The sequence below is a fragment of the Sinohyriopsis cumingii genome, chromosome 2 (genome assembly GCF_028554795.1).
Source record: "Sinohyriopsis cumingii isolate HCF-2022 chromosome 2, ASM2855479v2, whole genome shotgun sequence".
Classification (NCBI taxonomy): Eukaryota; Metazoa; Mollusca; class Bivalvia; order Unionida; family Unionidae; genus Sinohyriopsis; species Sinohyriopsis cumingii.
In genome coordinates, this window is record NC_142962.1 from 85,771,543 (window position 1) to 85,795,992 (window position 24,450).

Sequence of the window (24,450 nt, forward strand, 5' to 3'; positions counted from 1 at the left end):
TGAACTTTGTTGTGATTGCATTTATTTACCTTGTATCTCCCAAGGAATGGATGTCGCGTTCCAGTCATCAGCATGTCTTGGTCTCTGTCTAGACTGACTCGGACTGGACGTCCCAGCCTGAATATAAGAGTTTAACAAAAGTGTTGTGAATTCACAAGTTTTCATGTTATATTTTTTGTGGATCTCATACTTGCTATAAGCAAGAAAGGTAAAGGCAAAACAGCCATCATTATGGCAAAACAACATGACCTTTAAAAGGCTAAATGAACAGCCATAATTATGTCAAAACAACATGACCCCAAAAAGGCTAAATGAACAGCCACCATTATGTCAAAACAACATGACCCTTAAAAGGCTAAACGAACAGCCATCATTATGTCAAAACAACATGACCCCTGAAAGGCTAAACAAAGAGCCATCATTATGTTGAAACAACATGACCTTGAAAGGCTAAACAAACAGTCATCATTATTTTGAAACAACATGACCCCTGAAAGGCTAAACAAACAGCCATCATTATGTTGAAACAACAGGACTCCTAAAGGCCAAACAAACAGCCATCAGTCTGTTGAAATAACAGGACTTTGAAAGACCAAACAAACTGACATCAGTCTGTTGAAACAATGGGACTCCTAAAAGCCAAACAAATAGATATGTCTGTTGAAACAATGGGAATCCTAAAGGCCAAACAAATAGACATCAATCTATTGAAACAATGGGACTCCTAAAGGCCAAACAAATAGACATCAGTCTGTTGAAACAATGGGACTCCTAAAGGCCAAACAAACAGACAGCAGTCAATTGAAACAATGGGACTGCTAAAGAACAAACAAATAGACATCAGCCTATTGAAACAATGGGACTCCTAAAAACCAAACAAACAGATATGTCTGTTGAAACAACAGGACTCCTAAAGGCCAAAAAATAGACATCAGTCAGTTGAAACAACATAAGATGGAATTCAGAGTAGCTCTATGACCAACAAAACCTGGAGGGCTGATACACACAACATAAGATGGAATTCAGAGTAGCTCCATGACCAACAAAACCTGGAGGGCTGATACAACATAAGATGGAATTCAGAGTAGCTCCATGACCAACAAAACCTGAAGGGCTGATACAACATAAGATGGAATTCAGAGTAGCTCCATGACCAACAAAACCTGGAGGGCTGATACATACAACATAAGATGGAATTCAGAGTAGCTCTATGACCAACAAAACCTGGAAGGCTGATACAACATAAGATGGAATTCAGAGTAGCTTCATGACCAACAAAACCTGGAGGGCTGATACAACATAAGATGGAATTCAGAGTAGCTCCATGACCAACAAAACCTGGAGGGCTGATACACACAACATAAGACGGAATTCAGAGTAGCTCCATGACCAACAAAACCTGGAGGGCTGATACAACATAAGATGGAATTCAGAGTAGCTCCATGGCCAACAAAACCTGAAGGGCTGATACAACATAAGATGGAATTCAGAGTATCTTCATGACCAACAAAACCTGGAGGGCTGATACAACATAAGATGGAATTCAGAGTAGCTTCATGACCAACAAAACCTGGAGGGCTGATACAACATAAGATGGAATTCAGAGTAGCTTCATGACCAACAAAATCTGGAGGGCTGATACAACATAAGATGGAATTCAGAGTAGCTTCATGACCAACAAAACCTGGAGGGCTGATACAACATAAGATGGAATTCAGAGTAGCTCCATGACCAACAAAACCTGAAGGGCTGATACAACATAAGATGGAATTCAGAGTAGCTCCATGACCAACAAAACCTGGAGGGCTGATACAACATAAGATGGAATTCAGAGTAGCTCCATGACCAACAAAACCTGGAGGGCTGATACAACATAAGATGGAATTCAGAGTAGCTCCATGACCAACAAAACCTGAAGGGCTGATACAACATAAGATGGAATTCAGAGTAGCTCCATGACCAACAAAACCTGGAGGGCTGATACACACAACATAAGATGGAATTCAGAGTAGCTCCATGACCAACAAAACCTGGAGGGATGATACAACATAAGATGGAATTCAGAGTAGCTCCATGACCAACAAAACCTGGAGGGCTGATACAACATAAGATGGAATTCAGAGTAGCTCCATGACCAACAAAACCTGAAGGGCTGATACAACATAAGATGGAATTCAGAGTAGCTCCATGACCAACAAAACCTGGAGGGCTGATACACACAACATAAGATGGAATTCAGAGTAGCTCCATGACCAACAAAACCTGGAGGGCTGATACAACATAAGGTGGAATTCAGAGTAGCTTCATGACCAACAAAACCTGGAGGGCTGATACAACATAAGATGGAATTCAGAGTAGCTTCATGACCAACAAAACCTGGAGGGCTGATACAACATAAGATGGAATTCAGAGTAGCTCCATGACCAACAAAACCTGAAGGGCTGATACAACATAAGATGGAATTCAGAGTAGCTCCATGGCCAACAAAACCTGAAGGGCTGATACAACATAAGATGGAATTCAGAGTAGCTTCATGACCAACAAAACCTGGAGGGCTGATACAACATAAGATGGAATTCAGAGTAGCTTCATGACCAACAAAACCTGGAGGGCTGATACAACATAAGATGGAATTCAGAGTAGCTCCATGACCAACGAAACCTGGAGGGCTGATACAACATAAGATGGAATTCAGAGTAGCTCCATGACCAACAAAACCTGGAGGGCTGATACATCATAAGATGGAATTCAGAGTAGCTCCATGACCAACAAAACCTGGAGGGCTGATACAACATAAGATGGAATTCAGAGTAGATCCATGACCAACAAAACCTGAAGGGCTGATACAACATAAGATGGAATTCAGAGTAGCTCCATGACCAACAAAACCTGGAGGGCTGATACACACAACATAAGATGGAATTCAGAGTAGCTCCATGACCAACAAAACCTGGAGGGCTGATACAACATAAGATGGAATTCAGAGTAGCTCCATGACCAACAAAACCTGGACGGCTGATACACCAAACATAAGATGGAATTCAGAGTAGCTCCATGACCAACAAAACCTGGAGGGCTGATACACACAACATAAGATGGAATTCAGAGTAGCTCCATGACCAACAAAACCTGGAGGGCTGATACAACATATCATGGAATTCAGAGTAGCTCCATGACCAACAAAACTGTTTCAATATTGTCTGAGAAACTAAATGATATTGAACACATTTTAAGATGCATAAAATATAGCAATTGGTACTTATTTGACAATTGCTAAAGGAAAAGTAAAATCAGAATTACCTTTATAAAAGCTAGCGCAGTCAACAAAAAGTTTATTTAACTGTTATATTAAATTTTACTAGATTTGCTGGAAGATGAAGAAATGCACAAAATAGAGGCAATGGAGAGATTACCCCCACCCCCAAACTTGACTGTTGATTTGTGTGATTTGTGATTTTGATTTTTAACGTAGCTTTAACAATTTTCCAGTCATATCGCTACGATGTCTGCAATGTGGCAGTTTATAGTGATGTCTAGCACTGGGGCATCATGCCGCAGATATGTAGCATGATGTCCCACCCAGTCACATTATCCTGACACTGGGCCGACCAGTCCTAACACTAACCTCTTAATGCTGAGCGCCAAGCGAAGCAGCTATTAGTACCATTTTTGTAAGTCTTTGGTATGACTCGGCCTGGGATCGAACCCACGACCTCCCGCATCCGAGGCGGACGCTCTAACCACTAGGCCACCGGAGTGGTTGATAATTCATCCAACCTTTGGACATTTTACATGCATAATGAAACCTTTTCTCACAAAATTTCAAAGAATCTATACATATGACAATGCTCTTTTAATGTCTGTGTTAAAATATCAGTATATCCCTGTGATACACAAGAGCAATAATAATGAACACATATGGGATGCAGTGTGATGATAAATGTTGTTTTGGAAGACTTGTAATATGGATCTCTCCACTGTTTTGTTGCTCCTTTGCACACAGCCAGGTGATGTCAATGAGAGCTATTGATCTGTTGACCAGATGTCATTCTCAGTGCTACAGATGTCGAAGTATCCAAGGACATGGAACTAAACTGAGTTACTTTGACATCCATGTTGTGTTTCCTGTTTTGTCTCTGGTAGAAGTATCCAAGGATATGGAACTTTATTAAGTTGCTTTGACAGCCATGTTGTGTTTATTGTTTAGCAATAATATTTAAGAGATTAATATACAGGTTTTGACAAGATTTATTTTTCATTGTTAAAATAAGAAATGTATTCCTAAGAAAACATAACCAAAATGAATAAATATCAGGACTGATTCTGAATAGTATAAAGTCAACCTGTCTCCTCTGACTATCCCCATCTTTTTTATCAATCTGTCATACGGACTTGCTCTGCTTAAGTTGGAACAGAGAAGTATTATTAGCCTATCTGAAGATAGTTTTTGGAAGATAAAAAATTATGGGTTTATTCTTATACAAACCAATGATCCTGACACCTTTTACTTGCACTTTCATAGCAAGTTTTTGTACACAGTAACTAAGCCATAGCATTATGCAAATCATAGTGCAAATCACACAATTTATGAAACAACAAATCTCACATCTCTGAGAACAAATGAGTTACATGAAACCACACTGCACATATTATGTTCAGTTGCTGTTATATACACATATGTCTATTCACCATATAACACTGGCTAGTTGTTGATAAATCAAAGCCTTTTTTGTATCTGCAAATATGAAAAACTAACTGGTACTTACTTTATTCAGTACCTCAGTGAAATTCTATAGTGTATAGCGACTGAAACTTTAAAATAAAATTGCCATTCTTTTTTAACGGAGCTGTTAACATCAGCTGCAACAGCCCACCTGGACAATCTGATTAAAATCAGATCTCCTCAAGTCTACATGGAGATCTGAGAACATTTATAAAAGATAAAGCTTTGGTGATTGGAATTACCAGTCTACTTAATTTTAGTAGTCTTTCAGATAAACAGCTGCATTCCAAATTAGGAAGAGTTATTTTTCATAACAATTTGTTCTGAATGATGTATGTCATTGAAGAAATTTTAAATGTGTGATTTGACTGATGACTCACAAGGTCAACAAAACATGACCTCCCATCAGTACCAATCACATCTTCACATAGGGCTGTGGGGATCTGATTCATTACATATTCACACCCCCTAGGAGACTTAATTTCTGTCCAGCTACTATTATATACATATGTGACTACAGTTGCTAGTTATATGGACATATTTAAGCCTTTCTTTTCAATGAGTATGCACTGATCTGAACATACTTTTTATTCATAATGGTCATTCATTCGGAATTGGAAGTTACAATAGCCGTTCATTCTGAATTAAAATTAGCAATGTCATTCACTCTGAATTGGAATTCATAATGACCATTCATTCTGAATTGGAAGTTACAATAGCCGTTCACTCTGAATTGGAATTCATAATGACCATTCATTGTGAATTGGAATTCACAATGGCCATTCATTGTGAATTGGAATTCACAATGGCCATTCATTGTGAATTGACATTCACAATGGGCATTCATTCTGAATTGGAAATAGCAACAGAAATTCTTAAATTGCTATCAAAGTCTTCCAACTGCTTTAAAAGAATACATTCACATAACTGGAGAGACTGTAAAATAATAATAACAGTAATTATAATAATAATAATAATGAGGACTTTGTATAGCACCTAATCTTTAGAAGCTCTAAGCACTTTACAACATTAGATAACATATATAAGATAAAAAAATATATAATGATATGATTACAAAAACAAATACCATGAAATTAGAAAACATTAAAAAACATGCTGAGAATATTTAAGGTAGGAAACATCATTAGGTCTTTAAGTTTGTTTTTGCAGTCGAAATAAGTGAGTTTTGAGAGCCCTCTTGAATGTGATCACTGTCTCTTTGTGTCTAAATTCAGTGGGCAATTCATTCCACGTTGCTGGGCCCTGGCATGCAAAAGAACACTGTCCATATGACTTTGTTTTCATACTTGGAATACTGAGTATACGACTGTCACAAGAGCAGCGTAAGTATCTTGCTTGTGTGTACACATGGGTGAGGTCGGATAGGTATGTTGGACTAGAGTCCGATAGTGAAACGTAGCACAGAGAACAAATGTTGCGTTTGATTATAAATAAATATACTTGCAGGATTGCATCTGTTCTTGCTATTGGTGTATTACAGCTTATGTTTTCAATTTGCAATGGAGATCATGGTCTAGTACTTCATTCAACATTTAATCTATTCTTTTAAAATTGGAGCTGGAACATCAGCTACAGCAGCCTGCCTGGAAAATCATGAAATCCAGACCATCGGATGATCAATCTTCAAATCATATGACAAGCATATATTTACACTATTTTAACGGCCAAGTGTTCTTCAGTCTCTCAGGCAATCCACACGACTGAATAAAATTAACAACTGATGAATTTATTTCAGTGTAAAAGTTCTTGGGGATTAATTCATTTTGTGATGTACATCACAGATTTTTATGACTTTGGTATACTTTATCTAAACATTATTATCAAAAATGTCTTGCCCTTTTTCATTTAGAATTTCCTGGCATTGCTCTATCATAATTCTTCTGTGTAAGTGCATTTGAATGTGAAACATTTGGGGCATTCATTAACCCACAAGAAATTAGACATGTGACAGAGTTGTCATATGTACATCTAAAAACTTGCACATTAAAATTTTTAAGCCATGATGTCCAAATCAGTATTATAACAAAGAATGTTGTTGTTGTTGTTGTTCTAGGGTTTAATGCCATTTTTCAGCACAAGATAGGCTATACATGGCGGCCAGTATAACTGGTGGAGGAAGAACCCTGGAAAACTCAGGGATGAACCACCAACCCACGAGAAGCTACTGGCAGGCTTTCCCACGTACCCACGCTAGCCGAGCCTTGGACTCGAACCCACGCAGACAGAGGTGAGATGGTAGTGATCCGGAATGGTGAGCGCTTTAGACCACTCGGCCACTCGGGGCCCCACAAAGAATGTTATAATGGGGTTTCCCTGTACTTGCATCCTTAATGAAAATTAACTTGTCTGTCTTCTAAGTGATACACTGTACAACTGGTATATAAATGCCACGATATTCTGATTTGACTTAAATATCAGATATTCACATGTTTTAGTACAAATGGATTACACACAAAACACTGTCTTCTATGCCAACTGTGATGTCATGTACAATTTTAAATACTTTGAATTAAGAACTGAAATACAAAATTGTAACATTGGTGACCAAATGAACATGAATATTCATCTGTGTGTTGCTAGCTTCTAATGCCAGCAAGACAAAAGCATGGCAAATTATAAATACTTTTTGGTTTACAACAAGAACTATTTTAAGAAGTAGAATGGCAGGCATAGTTTCATTATCATGTCACCTGCTGCAAGAATTAAATAAAAAATTCCACAGAGGACTTACTTGTGGGCAGCAACAGCTGTTGGCAGAGTTACTGTCAAAAACCTGGTTTCCTTGCCTCCAAAACCACCACCTAAAAGATAAAAACATTAGAGATTTAATAACATGGTTCCCATGCTTTTCTAAATATAAATTTCCAGGTCTTTTCCAGGTTTTTTCCAGGATGAAATTAATTTTTTCAAGGTTAACATATTATCATTACTGAAAGGAATTAATGAAAATTTTGGATTATAAAATACGAATTTTCCAATCTGAAGATGTTTCTCTTTCAAGACTCTCCAAATCATATATGTCAGAAAAGATGCTCATGTACAAAATCACAAAATGAGCCACACAAAACAAATCTGACTATATTCCTATATAATGGCATTTAAAGCCATTTCAATGTACAGAATATAAATCCTAACTTTACTTAGCTGACCCGCATTATGTTGCTACATGGAAACAACATAATGAACATAAATTTTGTTTCCTTTCAAACCTTTAATTCTAAAGATTTCTAGAGCAATAGATAGACATGTTATACAAAGTAAACATTTCCTATCACAGTATGAAAAAACCCAAATAAATGCAAAGTGTTAGAATCTTATCGTGTAATAAAAAAAGTTTAACCCTGAAATTACATGTGCCAATAAAATCTCAAACAAGATTTTTCAACCAGCCTAAACTCCTTAAGACAATCTGGTTAAAAATTCCATCATTTAATGACATTTACAAAAGGGTTGATTTAAAGTTTGGCAAAAGACCTTCAAAATTATATATTGTTGTATAAACAAGGACTGAATTTTCTGTAAAATCAACTTGTCTCCTTGTAGTTCAATAAACCAGTCCCCAAACCTGTATTGATACATGGGCTCTTATCATATCTTAATATATAATAAAAGGGACGACAATTTCCCATTTTTCCTGTGTTCCATTTAAGATCTGAAACCAATGCTTCAAGCTACATGTCACTGTGTAATAATGCTTCAAGCTACATGTCACTGTGTAATAATGCTTCAAGCTACATGTCACTGTGTAATAATGCTTCAAGCTACATGTCACTGTGTAATAGTTTTGCACCAAAGTTTAGCTCAGAGATTCTAAAATATTCTAATCCGGTTTTCCTCCAAATATTTCAACCCCATTTTTCACATTTGGACATTTTGGATGAAATGTGGGTTCAGAGCAATTACATATAAAAAATTTGGAATCTGCCACCACCGTAAGATAGCTTACCAGCAGGCCGAGCAAATTTAAACTTATACCTGCATGAAATCAATAGGAAAATTATTTATTTTCTCAAAGATAGCAAGTATTATGATTGTTATGTCTTTAATCCACTGATAGACTAGACAAAACTCAGCATAGATGAAACCTGACCCGGTACTTACCATTTGCGTTAATAGTCACATTACTTCACAAATCTCAAACAACATCAGAAATCAAATAGTCAAGTGATATCAACAACAAACTCCTTTTTAATGTTGTTGAACAAAATTTCAATTATATTAAATGAAAGTCTGATATCTTTTGTAAAAACCAGAAAGAACATATAATTCTCTACATATTTATTTTGAGAACAACTACAAGAAACTTGGCCAGTCTGATTCATCAAGCAGAATAGCCTGGTTCCAGGATCTCTAAGCTCCCTGTGTGAGAAAACACATGTCAACATTGCAGTCACATGATACAACAAAACTCCAAAGTTGGTCTCGGAATAAATACAGAGAATTTTGTGATCTTTCATTTTGTATTTTTATTACAACCAGAATACAACTTTCATTTAATACTTCTTTTCTACAATATTTGAAAATGACAGTTGTGAGATTCTGTGTGCTCGTGCGAAAGGGACAAGCGAGCATGTCACAGAATGAGCTGTCTTCAATCTAAGGAGATAGGGGCAAGCAAGCATGTCAAAGAGTGAGATGTCTTCGGTCTAAGGTAGAAAAGGGCAAGCAAGCATGTCATAGAGAGCGCTGTCTTCAATCTACGGTAGAAAGGGGCAAACAAGCAAGTCATTGAGAGAGCTGTCTTCAATCTAAGTTGAAATGGCAAGCAAGCATGTCATCGAGAGAACTGTCTTTAATCTAAGGTAGAAAGGGGCAAGCAAGCATGTCATAGAGAGCTGTCTTCAATCTAAGTTGAAATGGCAAGCAAGCATGTCATAGAGAGAGCTGTCTTTAATCTAAGCTGAAATGGCAAGCAAGCATGTTATCGAGAGAACTGTCTTTAATCTAAGGTAGAAAGGGGCAAGCAAGCATGTCATAGAGAGCACTGTATTCAACCTAAGGTAGAAAGGGGCACGCAAGTATGTCATACAGAGAGCTGCCTTCAATCTAAGGTAGAAAGGGGCAAGCAAGTACGTCATAGAGAGAGCTGTCTTCAATCTTAGGTAGAAAGGGGCAAGCAAGTACGTCATAGAGAGAGCTGTCTTCAATCTAAGGTAGAAAGGGGCAAGCAAGCATGTCATAGAGTGAGCTGTCTTCAATCAAAGTTGAAATGGCAAGCAAGCATGTCATAGAGAGAGCTGAATTTAATCTAGGGTAGAAAGGGGCAAACAAGCATGTCATAGAGAGAGCTGTCTTCAATCTAAGGTAGAAAGGGGCAAACAAGCATGTCATAGAGTGAGCTGTCTTCAGTCTAAGTTGAAATGGCAAACAAGCATGTCATAGAGAGAGATGTCTTCAATCTAAGTTGAAATGGCAAGCAAGCATGTCATAGAGAGCGCTGTCTTCAATCTAAGGTAGAAAGGGGCAAGCAAGCATGTCATAGAGAGCACTGTATTCAACCTAAGGTAGAAAGGGGCACGCAAGTATGTCATACAGAGAGCTGCCTTCAATCTAAGGTAGAAAGGGGCAAGCAAGTACGTCATAGAGAGAGCTGTCTTCAATCTTAGGTAGAAAGGGGCAAGCAAGTACGTCATAGAGAGAGCTGTCTTCAATCTAAGGTAGAAAGGGGCAAGCAAGCATGTCATAGAGTGAGCTGTCTTCAATCAAAGTTGAAATGGCAAGCAAGCATGTCATAGAGAGAGCTGTCTTTAATCTAGGGTAGAAAGGGGCAAACAAGCATGTCATAGAGAGATCTGTCTTCAATCTAAGGTAGAAAGGGGCAAACAAGCATGTCATAGAGTGAGCTGTCTTCAGTCTAAGTTGAAATGGCAAACAAGCATGTCATAGAGAGAGATGTCTTCAATCTAAGTTGAAATGGCAAGCAAGCATGTCATAGAGAGCGCTGTCTTCAATCTAAGGTAGAAAGGGGCAAGCAAGCATGTCATAGAGAGAGCTGTCTTCAATCTAAGGTAGAAAGGGGCAAGCAAGCATGTCATAGAGTGAGCTGTCTTCAATCTAAGTTGAAATGGCAAGCAAGCATGTCATAGAGATGTCTTTAATCTAAGGTAGAAAGGGGCAAGCAAGCATGTCATAGAGAGTGCTGTATTCAACCTAAGGTAGCAAGGGGCAAGCAAGCATGTCATAGAGAGAGCTGTCTTCATTCTAAGTTGAAATGGCAAACAAGCATGTCATAGAGAGAGCTGCCTTTAACCTAAGGTAGAAAGGGGCAAGCAAACATGTCATAGAGAGAGCTGTCTTCAATCTAAGTTGAAATGGCAAGCAAGCATGTCATAGAGAGAGCTGTCTTCAATCTAAGTTGAAATGGTAAGCAAGCATGTCATAGAGAGAGCTGTCTTTAATCTAAGGTAGAAAGGGGCAAGCAAGCATGTCATAGAGAGCTCTCTTCAATCTAAGTTGAAATGGCAAGCAAGCATGTCATAGAGAGAGCTGTCTTCAATCTAAGGTAGAAAGGGGGAAGCAAGCATGCCATAGAGAGAGCTGCATTCAACCTAAGGTAGAAAGGGGCAAGCATGTATGCCATAGAGAGAGATCTGTCTTCAATCTAAGGTAGAAAGGGGCAAGCAAGCATGTCATAAGAGAGAGCTGTCTTCATTCTAAGGTAGAAAGGGGCAAGCAAGCATGTCATAGAGAGCGCTGTCTTTAATCTAAGGTAGTAAGGGGCAAGCAAGCACGTCATAGAGAGAGTTTTCTTCAATCTAAGTTGAAATTGCAAGCAAGCATGTCATAGAGAGATCTGTCTTCAGTCTAAGGTAGAAAGGGGCAAGCAAACATGTCATAGAGAGCGCTGTATTCAACCTAAGGTAGAAAGGGGCAAGCAAACATGTCAATGAGAGAGCTGTCTTCAATCTAAGGTAGAAAGGGGCAAGTGAGCATGCCATAGAGAATGCTGTCTTCAATCTAAGGTAGAAAGGGGCAAGAAAGCATGTCATAGAGAGCGCTGTCTTCAATCTAAGGTAGAAAGGGGCAAGCAAGCATGTCATAGAGAGAGCTGTCTTCAATCTAAGTTGAAATGGCAAGTATGCATGTCACAGAGAGAGATGTCTTCAATTTAAGTTGAAATGGCAAGCAAGCATGTCACAGAGAGAGCTGTCTTCAATCTATGGTAGAAAGGGGCAAGCGAGCATGTCATAGAGAGAGCTGCCTTTAACCTAAGGTAGAAAGGGGCAAGCAAACATGTCATAGAGAGAGCTGTCTTCAATCTAAGTTGAAATGGCAAGCAAGCATGTCATAGAGAGAGCTGTCTTCAATCTAAGTTGAAATGGTAAGCAAGCATGTCATAGAGAGAGCTGTCTTTAATCTAGGGTAGAAAGGGGCAAACAAGCATGTCATAGAGAGAGCTGTCTTCAATCTAAGGTAGAAAGGGGCAAACAAGCATGTCATAGAGTGAGCTGTCTTCAGTCTAAGTTGAAATGGCAAACAAGCATGTCATAGAGAGAGATGTCTTCAATCTAAGTTGAAATGGCAAGCAAGCATGTCATCGAGAGCACTGTATTCAACCTAAGGTAGAAAGGGGCACGCAAGTACGTCATAGAGGGAGCTGTCTTCAATCTTAGGTAGAAAGGGGCAAGCAAGTACGTCATAGAGAGAGCTGTCTTCAATCTTAGGTAGAAAGGGGCAAGCAAGTACGTCATAGAGAGATCTGTCTTCAATCTTAGGTAGAAAGGGGCAAGCAAGTACGTCATAGAGAGATCTGTCTTCAATCTTAGGTAGAAAGGGGCAAGCAAGTACGTCATAGAGAGAGCTGTCTTCAATCAAAGGTAGAAAGGGACAAGCAAGCATGTCATAGAGGGAGCTGTCTTCAATCTTAGGTAGAAAGGGGCAAGCAAGTACGTCATAGAGAGATCTGTCTTCAATCAAAGGTATAAAGGGGCAAGCAAGTATGTCATAGAGAGAGCTGTCTTCAATCTAAGTTGAAATGGCAAGTATGCATGTCACAGAGAGAGATGTCTTCAATTTAAGTTGAAATGGCAAGCAAGCATGTCACAGAGAGAGCTGTCTTCAATCTAAGGTAGAAAGGGGCAAGAAAGCATGTCATAGAGGGAGCTGTCTTTAATCTAACGTAGAAAGGGACAAGCAAGCATGTCATAGAGAGAGCTGTCTTCAATCTAAGGTAGAAAGGGGCAAGCAAGTATGTCATAGAGAGAGCTGTCTTCAATCTAAGTTGAAATGGCAAGTATGCATGTCACAGAGAGAGATGTCTTCAATTTAAGTTGAAATGGCAAGCAAGCATGTCACAGAGAGAGCTGTCTTCAATCTAAGGTAGAAAGGGGCAAGAAAGCATGTCATAGAGTGAGCTGTCTTTAATCTAACGTAGAAAGGGACAAGCAAGCATGTCATAGAGAGAGCTGTCTTCAATCTAAGGTAGAAAGGGGCAAGCAAGTATGTCATAGAGAGAGCTGTCTTCAATCTAAGTTGAAATGGCAAGTATGCATGTCACAGAGAGAGATGTCTTCAATTTAAGTTGAAATGGCAAGCAAGCATGTCACAGAGAGAGCTGTCTTCAATCTAAGGTAGAAAGGGGCAAGAAAGCATGTCATAGAGTGAGCTGTCTTTAATCTAACGTAGAAAGGGACAAGCAAGCATGTCATAGAGAGAGCTGTCTTCAATCTAAGGTAGAAAGGGGCAAACAAGCATGTCATAGAGTGAGCTGTCTTCAATCTAAGTTGATGTTGTTGTTGTTGTTGTGGGGTTTAACGCCATTTTGCAGCACATGATAGGCTATACATGGCGGCCAGTATTAATGGTGGAGGAAGAACCAGAGAAAACCCCGGAAAGAACCACCGACCCACGAGAAGCTACTGGCAAGCTTTCTCACATACCCACATTGGCTGAATCTTAGACTTGAACCGCCACAGACAGAGGTGAGATGGCAGTGATCCATAACGAAGAGCGCTTTAGACCACTCGGCCACTTGGGGCCCCCAATCTAAGTTGAAATGGCAAACAAGCATGTCATAGAGCTGTCTTCAATCTAAGTTGAAATGGCAAGCAAGCATATCATAGAATGAATTGTCTTCAGTCTAAAGTAGAAAGGGGCAAGCAAGCATGTCAATGAGAGAGCTATCTTTAATCTAAGGTAGAAAGGGGCATGCAAGCATGTCATAGAGAGAGCTGTCTTCAATCTAAGGTAGAAAGGGTCAAGTGAGCATGACACAGAGTGAGCTGTCTTCAATCAAAGGTAGAAAGAGGCAAGTGAGCATGTCATAGAGTGAGCTGTCTTCAATCTAAGGTAGAAAAGGGCAAGCAATCATGTCATAGAGTGAGCCGTCTTCAATCTAAGTCGAAAGGGGCTTGCAAGCATGTCATAGTGAGAACTGTGTGAGCTTTGTAACAATACATGCCAAGAATGATTAAAATTAAAGATCTTTACCCAAAACCATAACCAGCAGTTTATGATACTGCCATTTGAAAAGTTACAGTTGTGTCTCACTTTCCAGACTGCTTTATCTTTATTAAAGTGAAAAACAAAAATTGTCTTTCCTGAAACAATTCATCCATACTTACCTAACCTTTTCACTCTAACGAGAATTCTGTTGGCTGGAACTCCAAGGACTTCTGCCACAAAATGCTGAAATGATTAAAAATACGCCTAAGTGGGTCTGACATCATTCATGTTGCAGTTGACCATGTTACTATGCAGGTTTATTTTGCACTGAAAAAGCATAACCCTGTGTAAATTATATCCCAACCTTCACACTGGAGCAAAATCCAGTCTACTTTCATGGTTTGTTTATTGCAAGCAATTTACTGGAATATTAATGGATTGTGGTTTATTTCTTAAAAGCAATTCACTGGAACAGTAATGGATTGTGGTTTATTTATTAAAAGCAATTCACTGGAATAGTAATGGATTATGGTTTATTTATGAAAACCAATTCACTGAAATAATAATGGAATGTAGTTAATTTATTAAAAGCAATTCACTGGAATAGTAATGAATTGTGGTTTCTTTATTAAAAGTAATTCAACAACTACATGTTCATGTGTCTTGATTCATGTTATGCTGGCATCAACAGATTGAATTTATTTTAATTCTCAACTCCAACTAAAACAGACTTAAGAGGCATGCCCTTATATTAAATTGATACATCAAATGAAGAATTATTTTTCTGAATGAAACAGAAAATCTTACAGCTCTAATGACTAATTTTGTGGTTTTTGACACAACTGATCAGGTCAAGACTTTTCAGAGAAAGCCAACGTGGTCACAAGAAAGTATATTAAAAACTGACTTCAAAGACAACCATTCTCAGAGATCACGTATCACTTATGACCAGATTCTAGAAGCATTGATAAATTTTGTTACAGTTTACATTTGCAGCCTATATTATGAGGTATGTGAGGAACTGTCCAAGTTAGGTATATGCCATGTTACTTGAGGTTTTGCACACAGGTAACACAACATATACCAGGGATGAACAGTATTCAGTGAAAATAAACACAAGGGCAATTGAAATTACTCACTGCGAGCTAAACCACAAGGGCAAATGAATTACTCACTGCAACCTAAACACAAGGGCAAATGAATTACTCACTGCAACCTAAATACAAGGGAATTTGAAATTACTCACAGCAACCTAAGCCACAAGGGCAATTTAAATAACTGACTGCAAGTTCAATGCAAAATGGATATAACCTTGTCAGATTTCAGCAATGCAGTAGTTTTGTCTCATCTGTGAATGAATTTAAGATATAACAACTGTTACACGTGAAAATCATGAGAAGATAAATCATCTTGCTATTGATTTATGTGGGTTGGGTTCCATGTAAGGTCATTTAAGTTTGATAGGCTAGACAGCAGCTGCTATCCCATACCACACTGCATGGTTTCAAAGGCAATGAGTTCTGACTTCATATTCCAACACCAATGTCAAAAATATCTAGAATGGGGTAGGGATGGTCATAAGAATCTAGTAATAACAGTCTTTGACAAAATTTTCCTAATAAATCTCACAAAACCTGTAAGATTTATATAGCCTCATTTGAAATATTCTTTGTAAAATCCTTCTTTGCTTTAACCTCATGGGGAGAGGGAGCAAATGAATCGCAGGGATTTACATGATTAAATCTGAGAGAACTTGGACATCGTCCAATCATTCAGATTTTCAACCATTATGTATGATAATGCAAAGCATTGGTGACTGCCAACAAATGAAACTTTAGTAACCAGGTCACTGTGAAAACTAACAGGAAATTTACAAGCATTAAACTCAAGACTATCACTACTTTACAGCCCACATATTCTTGACTTGACTTTCAAGGGTTCTGACTGCTGCATTTTTTCTTTCTAAATTTCAATAAAGTGAATGGTATTGTGGAATTTTGTAACATTTTAGTATGTTACACTTTCTACAGATATCCATATAATATGAGCAATATTAACATTCTTCTATCCTTTCACTGAGAGACTGAGGCAGGAGGACTTCTGAGGTACACACTAAAGCCTAATGCTGTTTCTTCATATCTATTTAGTCCCTTTGATAGAGCAAGCAATGGATAGGCATCAATTAACAGAGAAGCAATCAATACTTCCTAGGTGTCTGAATGCATCTCACCTGTGCCTCAGATGGATTCTGAGTGGATATAAACAGCTCCATTTCTCCATCTTCATTTTTTGGTACAGCTAGCGTGGTCTGTGTCTCAAGATAAAAGTGCTCCTGTCCCCCAACATGGGTTTCTCCCTCAAGAATATGGTCACACTGAGCAAATGCCTGGTCTACATTGCCTGTGTGAATAGTCTTGGGTGTCAGGTAGTATGAGTTGGTTTCAATAGCATTCTATGAATAGAAATTAAGGAACACTTTTTACAATGCTACATGAAATACAAAGTCAAGGTTCTAGGAAGTACAACAGTAAATTGAAAGCCAACTTTTGTACTATTTCATGATTGTGTGGTACAAAAACAAGATGGGCATTATATATATATATATATATATATATATATATATATATATATATATATATATATATATATATATATATATATATATATATATATACATACATATATATGAGAGAGAGATATAGGCATATAGTTTTTCTCAGCTTCAAATCAGTGTTATGACAGCAGGTTTTAAGTTAAGTAATAGAAGTGAAACCAACAAGCATATTAAAATCAACATAGAATTTACTTCTCTAAGTTACAACAACAACATTTAAGAGACACTTACAACATAGTGAATTAAATCCTAAATAATCCCAAATATCCCATCACATGTCCAAATGTACAGAATGTTCTAAATGAATTCTAACAGACTTGAATGTCCTGATGTACCACAATGATGTAATTCAGAACATCTTTGAATGAGTTCTCAATAATTCCAAAGTAATATTTAAGTTCCAAAGTCAGCTAGCACTTTGTAATTACAATGAATATTTTGAATAAATAATGTCTCTCAAATTATATCTAACACAACTGTAAAATCTTATCATAGATAGCTTATGACTTATAAGAAAACTGGAACTAAGGCTTTGTTTACAACACCTATTTTTATATAAAACTGTCAAATGACCTACTATGCAACAGAATGTTCTGAAAAAACTAACCATTTCATAATGGAAAAAGTCATAAAAAAGTTCAGGACTTGAACTCACATTCAAGTAAACATCTTGTATACTTCTTATAATTATGACACAAATCAGGTACACTTTACACGACAAAGAACAAGGTACACAATACAGTACTATCCATTTATCTTAACATCCTCTGTACAATGGTAAAATTGTTGACACAAATGAAAGTTGAGATAAGTGGGGGAGGGGGCTGATGAAAAAAATCAAATTTTGCCTACAAATGAAATTTATAAGAGGTGACCTTTTGTCAGGTAGTAGGATTTACACTGCAAGAAAATAAATAATTAAGAATCTTATTGAATGAAGACAAACCTAGTCTGAAATACACATGTATATTGAGAACTTACATTTCTGTACTACAATCCATAATGCATTAAGTACAGTACAAGAATATGACAAATCCATGAATTTGAGAACATGTAAGAAAATTCATTTCTCACCCATGGGACAGATAAATCAAGCTGTCTTGCTAACCTTACTTTTCTTATCTCAGTGTAGTCATCTCAGACAAGGTGTCCACATGCTCAAAACTACTTTTTAAAAAAAGAAACCCTTGTTGTCTTCTGCTGTGCTTGATGTAGTTGTTCCAAAATCAAACAACAACAACAACAAATATATTTTAAAAAAACATAGTAACTTAAGGTCAATCCATCTTTGAGAACACACCTACAAAAACATTTTGAGAGAGACAAAGACACCCGCATATGATGTCAAGCCTTTTGGTATTATGCTATTTTGTTCGACACAGCCTGGTAAATTTTATCCTATATGCAGGCCAAGCTCGGTACATTTTCAGGTCAGTGTTATTAAAAGTAGCTAAAGCTACCATACTAAATTTAAATACTTTGTGTGAAACAAATTATATACTGTTAGCTACATTTAATGACGCTGACCTGAAAATCGACTGTGCTACAGATACAATAAAATTCTCAATGCTGTGTGTGATGAACTATGACAGAAAACACTGATCCATGCACACAGACTATAGACCTATACACTTCATAGCCTCCCAACTCTCTTAACAACTATGGAAAACGTAGTAACAGCCAGAAATGTATTATGTCAAACATGATTTATTTTAATAGAGTTAAGCATATCCATTGTGCCCCACTTGAATTAAAAATATACCTACAATATTTAATGACAAATAATGCACTTACCAGCCAGAAGGAATCATTTATCCACCAACACATTAATCCATAAGCAAATTTCACTGTAGCACCTGCCATATTTCCAAGACAGAAAAATAAATTTTCAAGGATTCTGTGAACTTAAAAGTTTCACTCATGGTTATCCACTAGAGTTTGTATTTGGAGGGTCTTTCATACAGGGTGGTAATTTTACAATCAATATTAAGGACAACACAGGTATGTCACAGTTTCACCTCATCCAAAGAGAAGGAGAGTTCTATATGATAGAGACACAGATCACTAATTACCTGTGAATAACCCAAGCATGGACACTCACTCTATATATTATTTTTCATTATAATAACAGTCTATACTCTACAACAGAGGTGTGGGCTCAGTATCATTCCAGTATTTACAATATAATTTTCTAAATTAGAACTGATGAAAATGAAAGATTTTCTTGATGCAATTATTGGCTATTTATTGTTAATTTCATATAACATTCATATATTAAATGTGATAATACCTCAATACTATGCAATGTTTTATGTTGTTATTTTTTTGGCTCACGCATAAAAACTGTACTTAGGATGACATGGTCACACCACAGTCCTCATTAACATATTTGTATTAATGCACCACATGTAAACATTTGTGCATGAACTATATTGCACAAGTGAGAAGTTCTTTTTTACTTTAAAGGAAATTATTGGGTGAGAAAAAGAATCTATGTTGGGTTTTGGACCAAGACAAGGAAATCCCAGTCATGGGGTTACATTATATGTCTCCCACCTTGGCAAGCCTCATGGGGAGACAAATAGTGTAACACCTTGACTAGTATTTCCTTGTCTCGGTCCAAGACCCAACATAGATTCTATATGTATAAGTCCCACCTTCAATTTATCTGATGGCCAGATATCTAAAGTTTCAACAGACTGGAACTTTAATTTGTGTTTTACACTGCCATTGATAGCAATCATAAGAATACAGTTTTTTCCAGCAGAAAGGAAACTTTAAAGGCATAATAAACATATTCCAATCACTCTGGACAATGCAACGATTGACCAATTTAAGCTCCTTTTATTCAAATTTGGTGCTAACTTGCTTTGAAGGTACCGGTAAACCACCGATTTTCTGGCAATGGATGGTCCAGTACCTCTTTTAGTCTGGACAAAATTACAAGAGGGCACTTGAAATTCCCAACACAACCAAATTAGTTCACTGGGCATGCACTCACTTGGATTGTTTATACTGCAGTTGTTGGAGGTGGTACTTGTATTTTGTGTGATTCTTTGCTTATTTAACTTACACTGAACCCTAGCTATGGCTTCTAAGAAAAATTCATATATCAGTGGTGGCGTCAAGCATAAACACCAGTCAATATCAATACAATATAAAGCAGAACTACTGTAAAAACTGGACCATGATGTTACCATACTAAAGCTGTGACACACATGGTAATGGTTACGATATAAAGAAGCAGAAGGACAGAATATGAAATTCTATCCAGACAGTGATTCCAAGAAGTGAATGAACATTAGAACAATCATGAGAGATTGTAAGAGTACTGAGCATGACTGAGTCATGATGGAATGGTTTCGACAACATTGGGGTGATGGAGTGGATTTGTCTGGCAGGATGAAAATGGACCAGGCTCAATTGTTTCGTAAAGAACTTAAAGTAGAACATGGGTGTGACTATAGTGAAGGATGGCTTCAAAGGTTTAATAAGCATCATAGAATTTCCATGCATACACATTTACTTTTTATGCCCATGTCAACACACACATGACAAATATGGTAGTAATAATAGACCATGGGCCCTGGACTTTGTTTTTTACTTGACATAGGGTCATGTAGACATGTTGATATAATTGGGTCAGACTGTAAATTAAATATACATAAGATCAGCCATCTGAAAAAAATAATTTCAACTTTATCAAAGTGGTGGCTACAGAAGGCAAATATAAAAGTAGCATGAAGGAAAACCAGTCTAATTGGATATGAACAATGACTTTTTAGGAAATGGGGTGGTATAGTAACCTCAGCCTGCTGTTATCTATATTTAATGTGCATTGTAATGGAACATTGTATGCTGGACTTAACCTTGTCCAAAATCAAGTTTATTTATACTTAACCTAAACTATTAGGTTTTTTTAAATTATTCTGTAAACAACTAATACATAGCTAAAATATTCTTTGTGTATGGATTTATTATCAGGATCATTATCAATAGAAGTAAATTGTTTATTTGGGTCTGGGTCTAGGTTACTGAGATTCCTCTACAATTTTCTTGGTGTACCTGACATTGTCCAGCTTATCCATTATAATTTTAGTAACAAACTGCTGATTATAGCTAAAATAATTGGCAAACATTAAGAACTTTCTAGAAGGTTATTTTTCATTAGTTAATGCTTTGTTTTAGAAAAATGCTAATTGTGACCTGAGGTCAAGTAGACGACTATATAATCATGTTACTGGAAAAAAATATTAATTCGTGCTTAAGATTATATTACTGTGTTTCACCACAAGACTGTTGGCACAACACCATTATTCAGGTTATCACAGGCACATCAACACTTCAGCACAGGACTTCAGATGGATTTCTACTAAAGATTATTCAGAACATAAATTATTATGACTTGTGTCTGTAATTCTAGGATTATTTTGGGATTTAATTTGCATTGCCATAAGTTTTATTTTCATTTTTACTTTGTATTTTAAGGAAATAGAGTTTTTGAATTTTACAAAATTTGTTACTTTTCACTCTTTTCTGTTACTTCTTTTAAGAGCATAGACTTGTAACTCTGCCCAGACTGAACTGCATTAAGAATCTGCAATACCAGCCTGTGGAAAATAAAATCACTCCATACCCGTAGCAATTTGTTGACATTCAGTGAATACATTATTATATTCTCCACAAAGATAATGATGACATTATTGAATGTATGGTTTAATGTGCATCATGTCACAGATATTGTTAATTTAAATAAAACAAACAGATCTTAAACACAATGTTAATTTATATAAAACAAACTGATCTTAAACATGATGTTAATTTATATAAAACAAACTGATCTTAAACACGATGTTAATTTATATAAAACAAACTGATCTTAAACATGACATTAATTTATATAAAACAAATTGATCTTAAACACGATGTTAATTTAAATAAAACAAACTGATCTTATACATGATGTTAATTTATATAAAACAAACTGATCTTAAACATGATGTTAATTTAAATAAAACAAACTGATCTTAAACATGATGTTAATTTATACAAAACAAACTGATTTTAAACATGATGCTAATTTATATAAAACAAATTGTTTTCAACATGATATTAATTTATATAAAACAAACTGATTTTAAACACGATGCTAATTTATATAAAACAAATTGATTTTAAACATGATGTTAATTTATATAAAACAAATTGATTTTAAACATGATGCTAATTTATATAAAACAAATTGATTTAAACATGATGTTAATTTATATAAAACAAATTGATTTTAAACACTATGTTAATTTATATAAAACAAATTGATTTTAAACATGATGCTAATTTATATAAAACAAATTGATTTAAACATGATGCTAATTTATATAAAACAAATTGATTTAAACATGATGCTAATTTACATAAAACAAATTGTTTTAAACATGATGCTAATTTATATAAAACAAATTGATTTTAAACACTATGTTAATTTATATAAAACAAATTGATTTTAAACATGATGTTAATTTATATAAAACAAATTGATCTTAAACATGATATTAATTTATATAAAACAAACTGATCTTAAACACAATGTTAATTTATATAAAACAAACTGATCTTAAACATGATGTTAATTTATATAAAACAAACTGATCTTAAACATGATGTTAATTTATATAAAACAAACTGATCTTAAACACGATGTTAATTTATATAAAACAAACTGATCTTAAACATGATGTTAATTTATATAAAACAAACTGATCTTAAACACGGTGTTAATTTATATAAAACAAACTGATCTTAAACACAATGTTAATTTATATAAAACAAATTGATTTTAAACATGATGTTAATTTATATAAAACAAACTCATTTTAAACATGATGTCAATTTATATAAAACAAACTGATCTTAAACATGATGTTAATTTATATAAAACAAATTGATTTTAAACATGATGCTAATTTATATAAAACAAATTGATTATTTCATGATGTTAATTTATAGAAACAATTTGATTTTAAGCATGATGTTAATTTATATTAAATTGATTTTAAACATGATGTTAATTTATATAAAAAAATTTATTTTAAACGTGATGTTAATTTATACAAAATATTTGGGTTTTAAACATTTTTTCCTGAGAAACATATTTAACTTCATGATGTCAATTAAAATGCTTTTGTTTTAATCAATAATATTATTCTACCATCTGAAAATGTGTGCATTTGGGACACTTCATTTTCATTTGATTTTTTCTTCTTCTTTTATGCAAGGTCATGATTTATATTTTTGGATTTATACTACTAATGAAATTCAAAGCAGGTGGGGCTGACCTTCATAAGAAACTGGGTAACATTTGTTTCATTATAGATTCATGGAGATTTAGTCAACAAGGAAGGTCTAAAATTCAATCATAAACTCATTTCACTATATTGCACCTGTAAGTAAACTGACCATCAAGTCCAATGAATTGAAATCATAAAGTAAAGCTATTCACCTTGATTGTGATCACAGCAGGATGTTCCCGATATTCAACCTTAATGAGCTTGGCTGCCAACTGAGCATGTGCCTGTGTGTCAGCTACAACAGCTCCTATCACCTGGCCTTGAGCAGTTACCTGTAATTAAAATGCACATCTGTATCTATCAGGTACTAATCTATCTAACTGGTGCAAAGTAAAAGCAGACAATGAGTACTGTAATTACTATTTGGGCATAAACCAAGATTTATCCAAAATAAGCTTTAGGATTTTACTATCACTTTATGAAGATCATTTAACTGTAAATTCATTCAATGGGTATGCATTTTCATAACTTTGTAACAAGTGGCATTTTTCATTTGTTCTTAAATTCACTGATTTTGGAATGGGTTCTTTCATTTCCGCAGATGTATCATGGATTTATCTGGTCTTTAAATTCCACATTTGTTGGAACTGTAAATTTCAATAATACTGATACCACCAAAACAGTATTTTTATGAAAATTCATTCACCCTAGTACCCTCAAAACTAATTTATATCCTTTTTAATCTGTGCCGTTTGGTTTACAAAACTATCTCTAGCTCCAGAAAGGTCTGTCAGAGGTGCATAAGAGTTATCACAAATGGAGTTGTTTCACTTGTTGTCCATAGTATACTGTATCAATGTCAAATGCAGCCAAAGCTACAGCCTTTACTGTAACACCATGGATGATTTTATTATGGATGTTTGTATTCTGTGTGAGTGTGAGTGTGAAAGCCATGCATATGATAAACTCAAGGTGATAATTACTTCATACATTCCTGTACAAGAATATGTATGTGTAAAATTTCTGCTGTTTTCATGGATAATAAAATAAAAATTATATCTATTAATGTTAGAGGCCTGCAAGGTTCAGTCTTAAAACGAAGGGATATTTTTCACTGGGTAAAACAAAAGAATGTATCTATAATATGCTTGCAAGAAACTCATACTACAAAGAACGATGAAATATATTGGGCAGCTGAATGGGGATACAAATGTATATTTAGCCACTGCTCTAGTAAGAGTGCTGGGGTTGCAATATTTTTTAGAAATACTTTTGAATTTATAATTCATAGAGAAAGATGTGACAGTCAAGGGAGATTTATTATTTTAGATATTACAATTAATGGCAACAGAATAACCCTCGTGAATTTGTATGGTTATAATGATGATAATCCTAGCTTTTTTAGAAAGTTAAAGGAGGAG

At 35.7% G+C, this 24,450-nt stretch overlaps 1 protein-coding gene across 2 annotated transcripts in view; it reads right to left on the reverse strand.

Moving 5' to 3' along the window:
• Window positions 1–24,450, reverse strand: part of LOC149805312 (xanthine dehydrogenase/oxidase-like) — a 212,841-nt gene that overhangs the window by 61,206 nt on the left and 127,185 nt on the right. For both annotated transcript variants that reach the window (XM_089949223.1, XM_089949222.1), the window contains exons 18-22: window positions 23,242–23,361; window positions 16,359–16,580; window positions 14,308–14,371; window positions 7,476–7,545; window positions 30–117 (exon numbers count right to left, since the gene is read on the reverse strand). In XM_089949223.1, coding sequence (XP_089805349.1) covers window positions 30–117; window positions 7,476–7,545; window positions 14,308–14,371; window positions 16,359–16,580; window positions 23,242–23,361 — 564 coding nt within the window. The remainder of the gene's footprint in view (window positions 1–29; window positions 118–7,475; window positions 7,546–14,307; window positions 14,372–16,358; window positions 16,581–23,241; window positions 23,362–24,450) is intronic.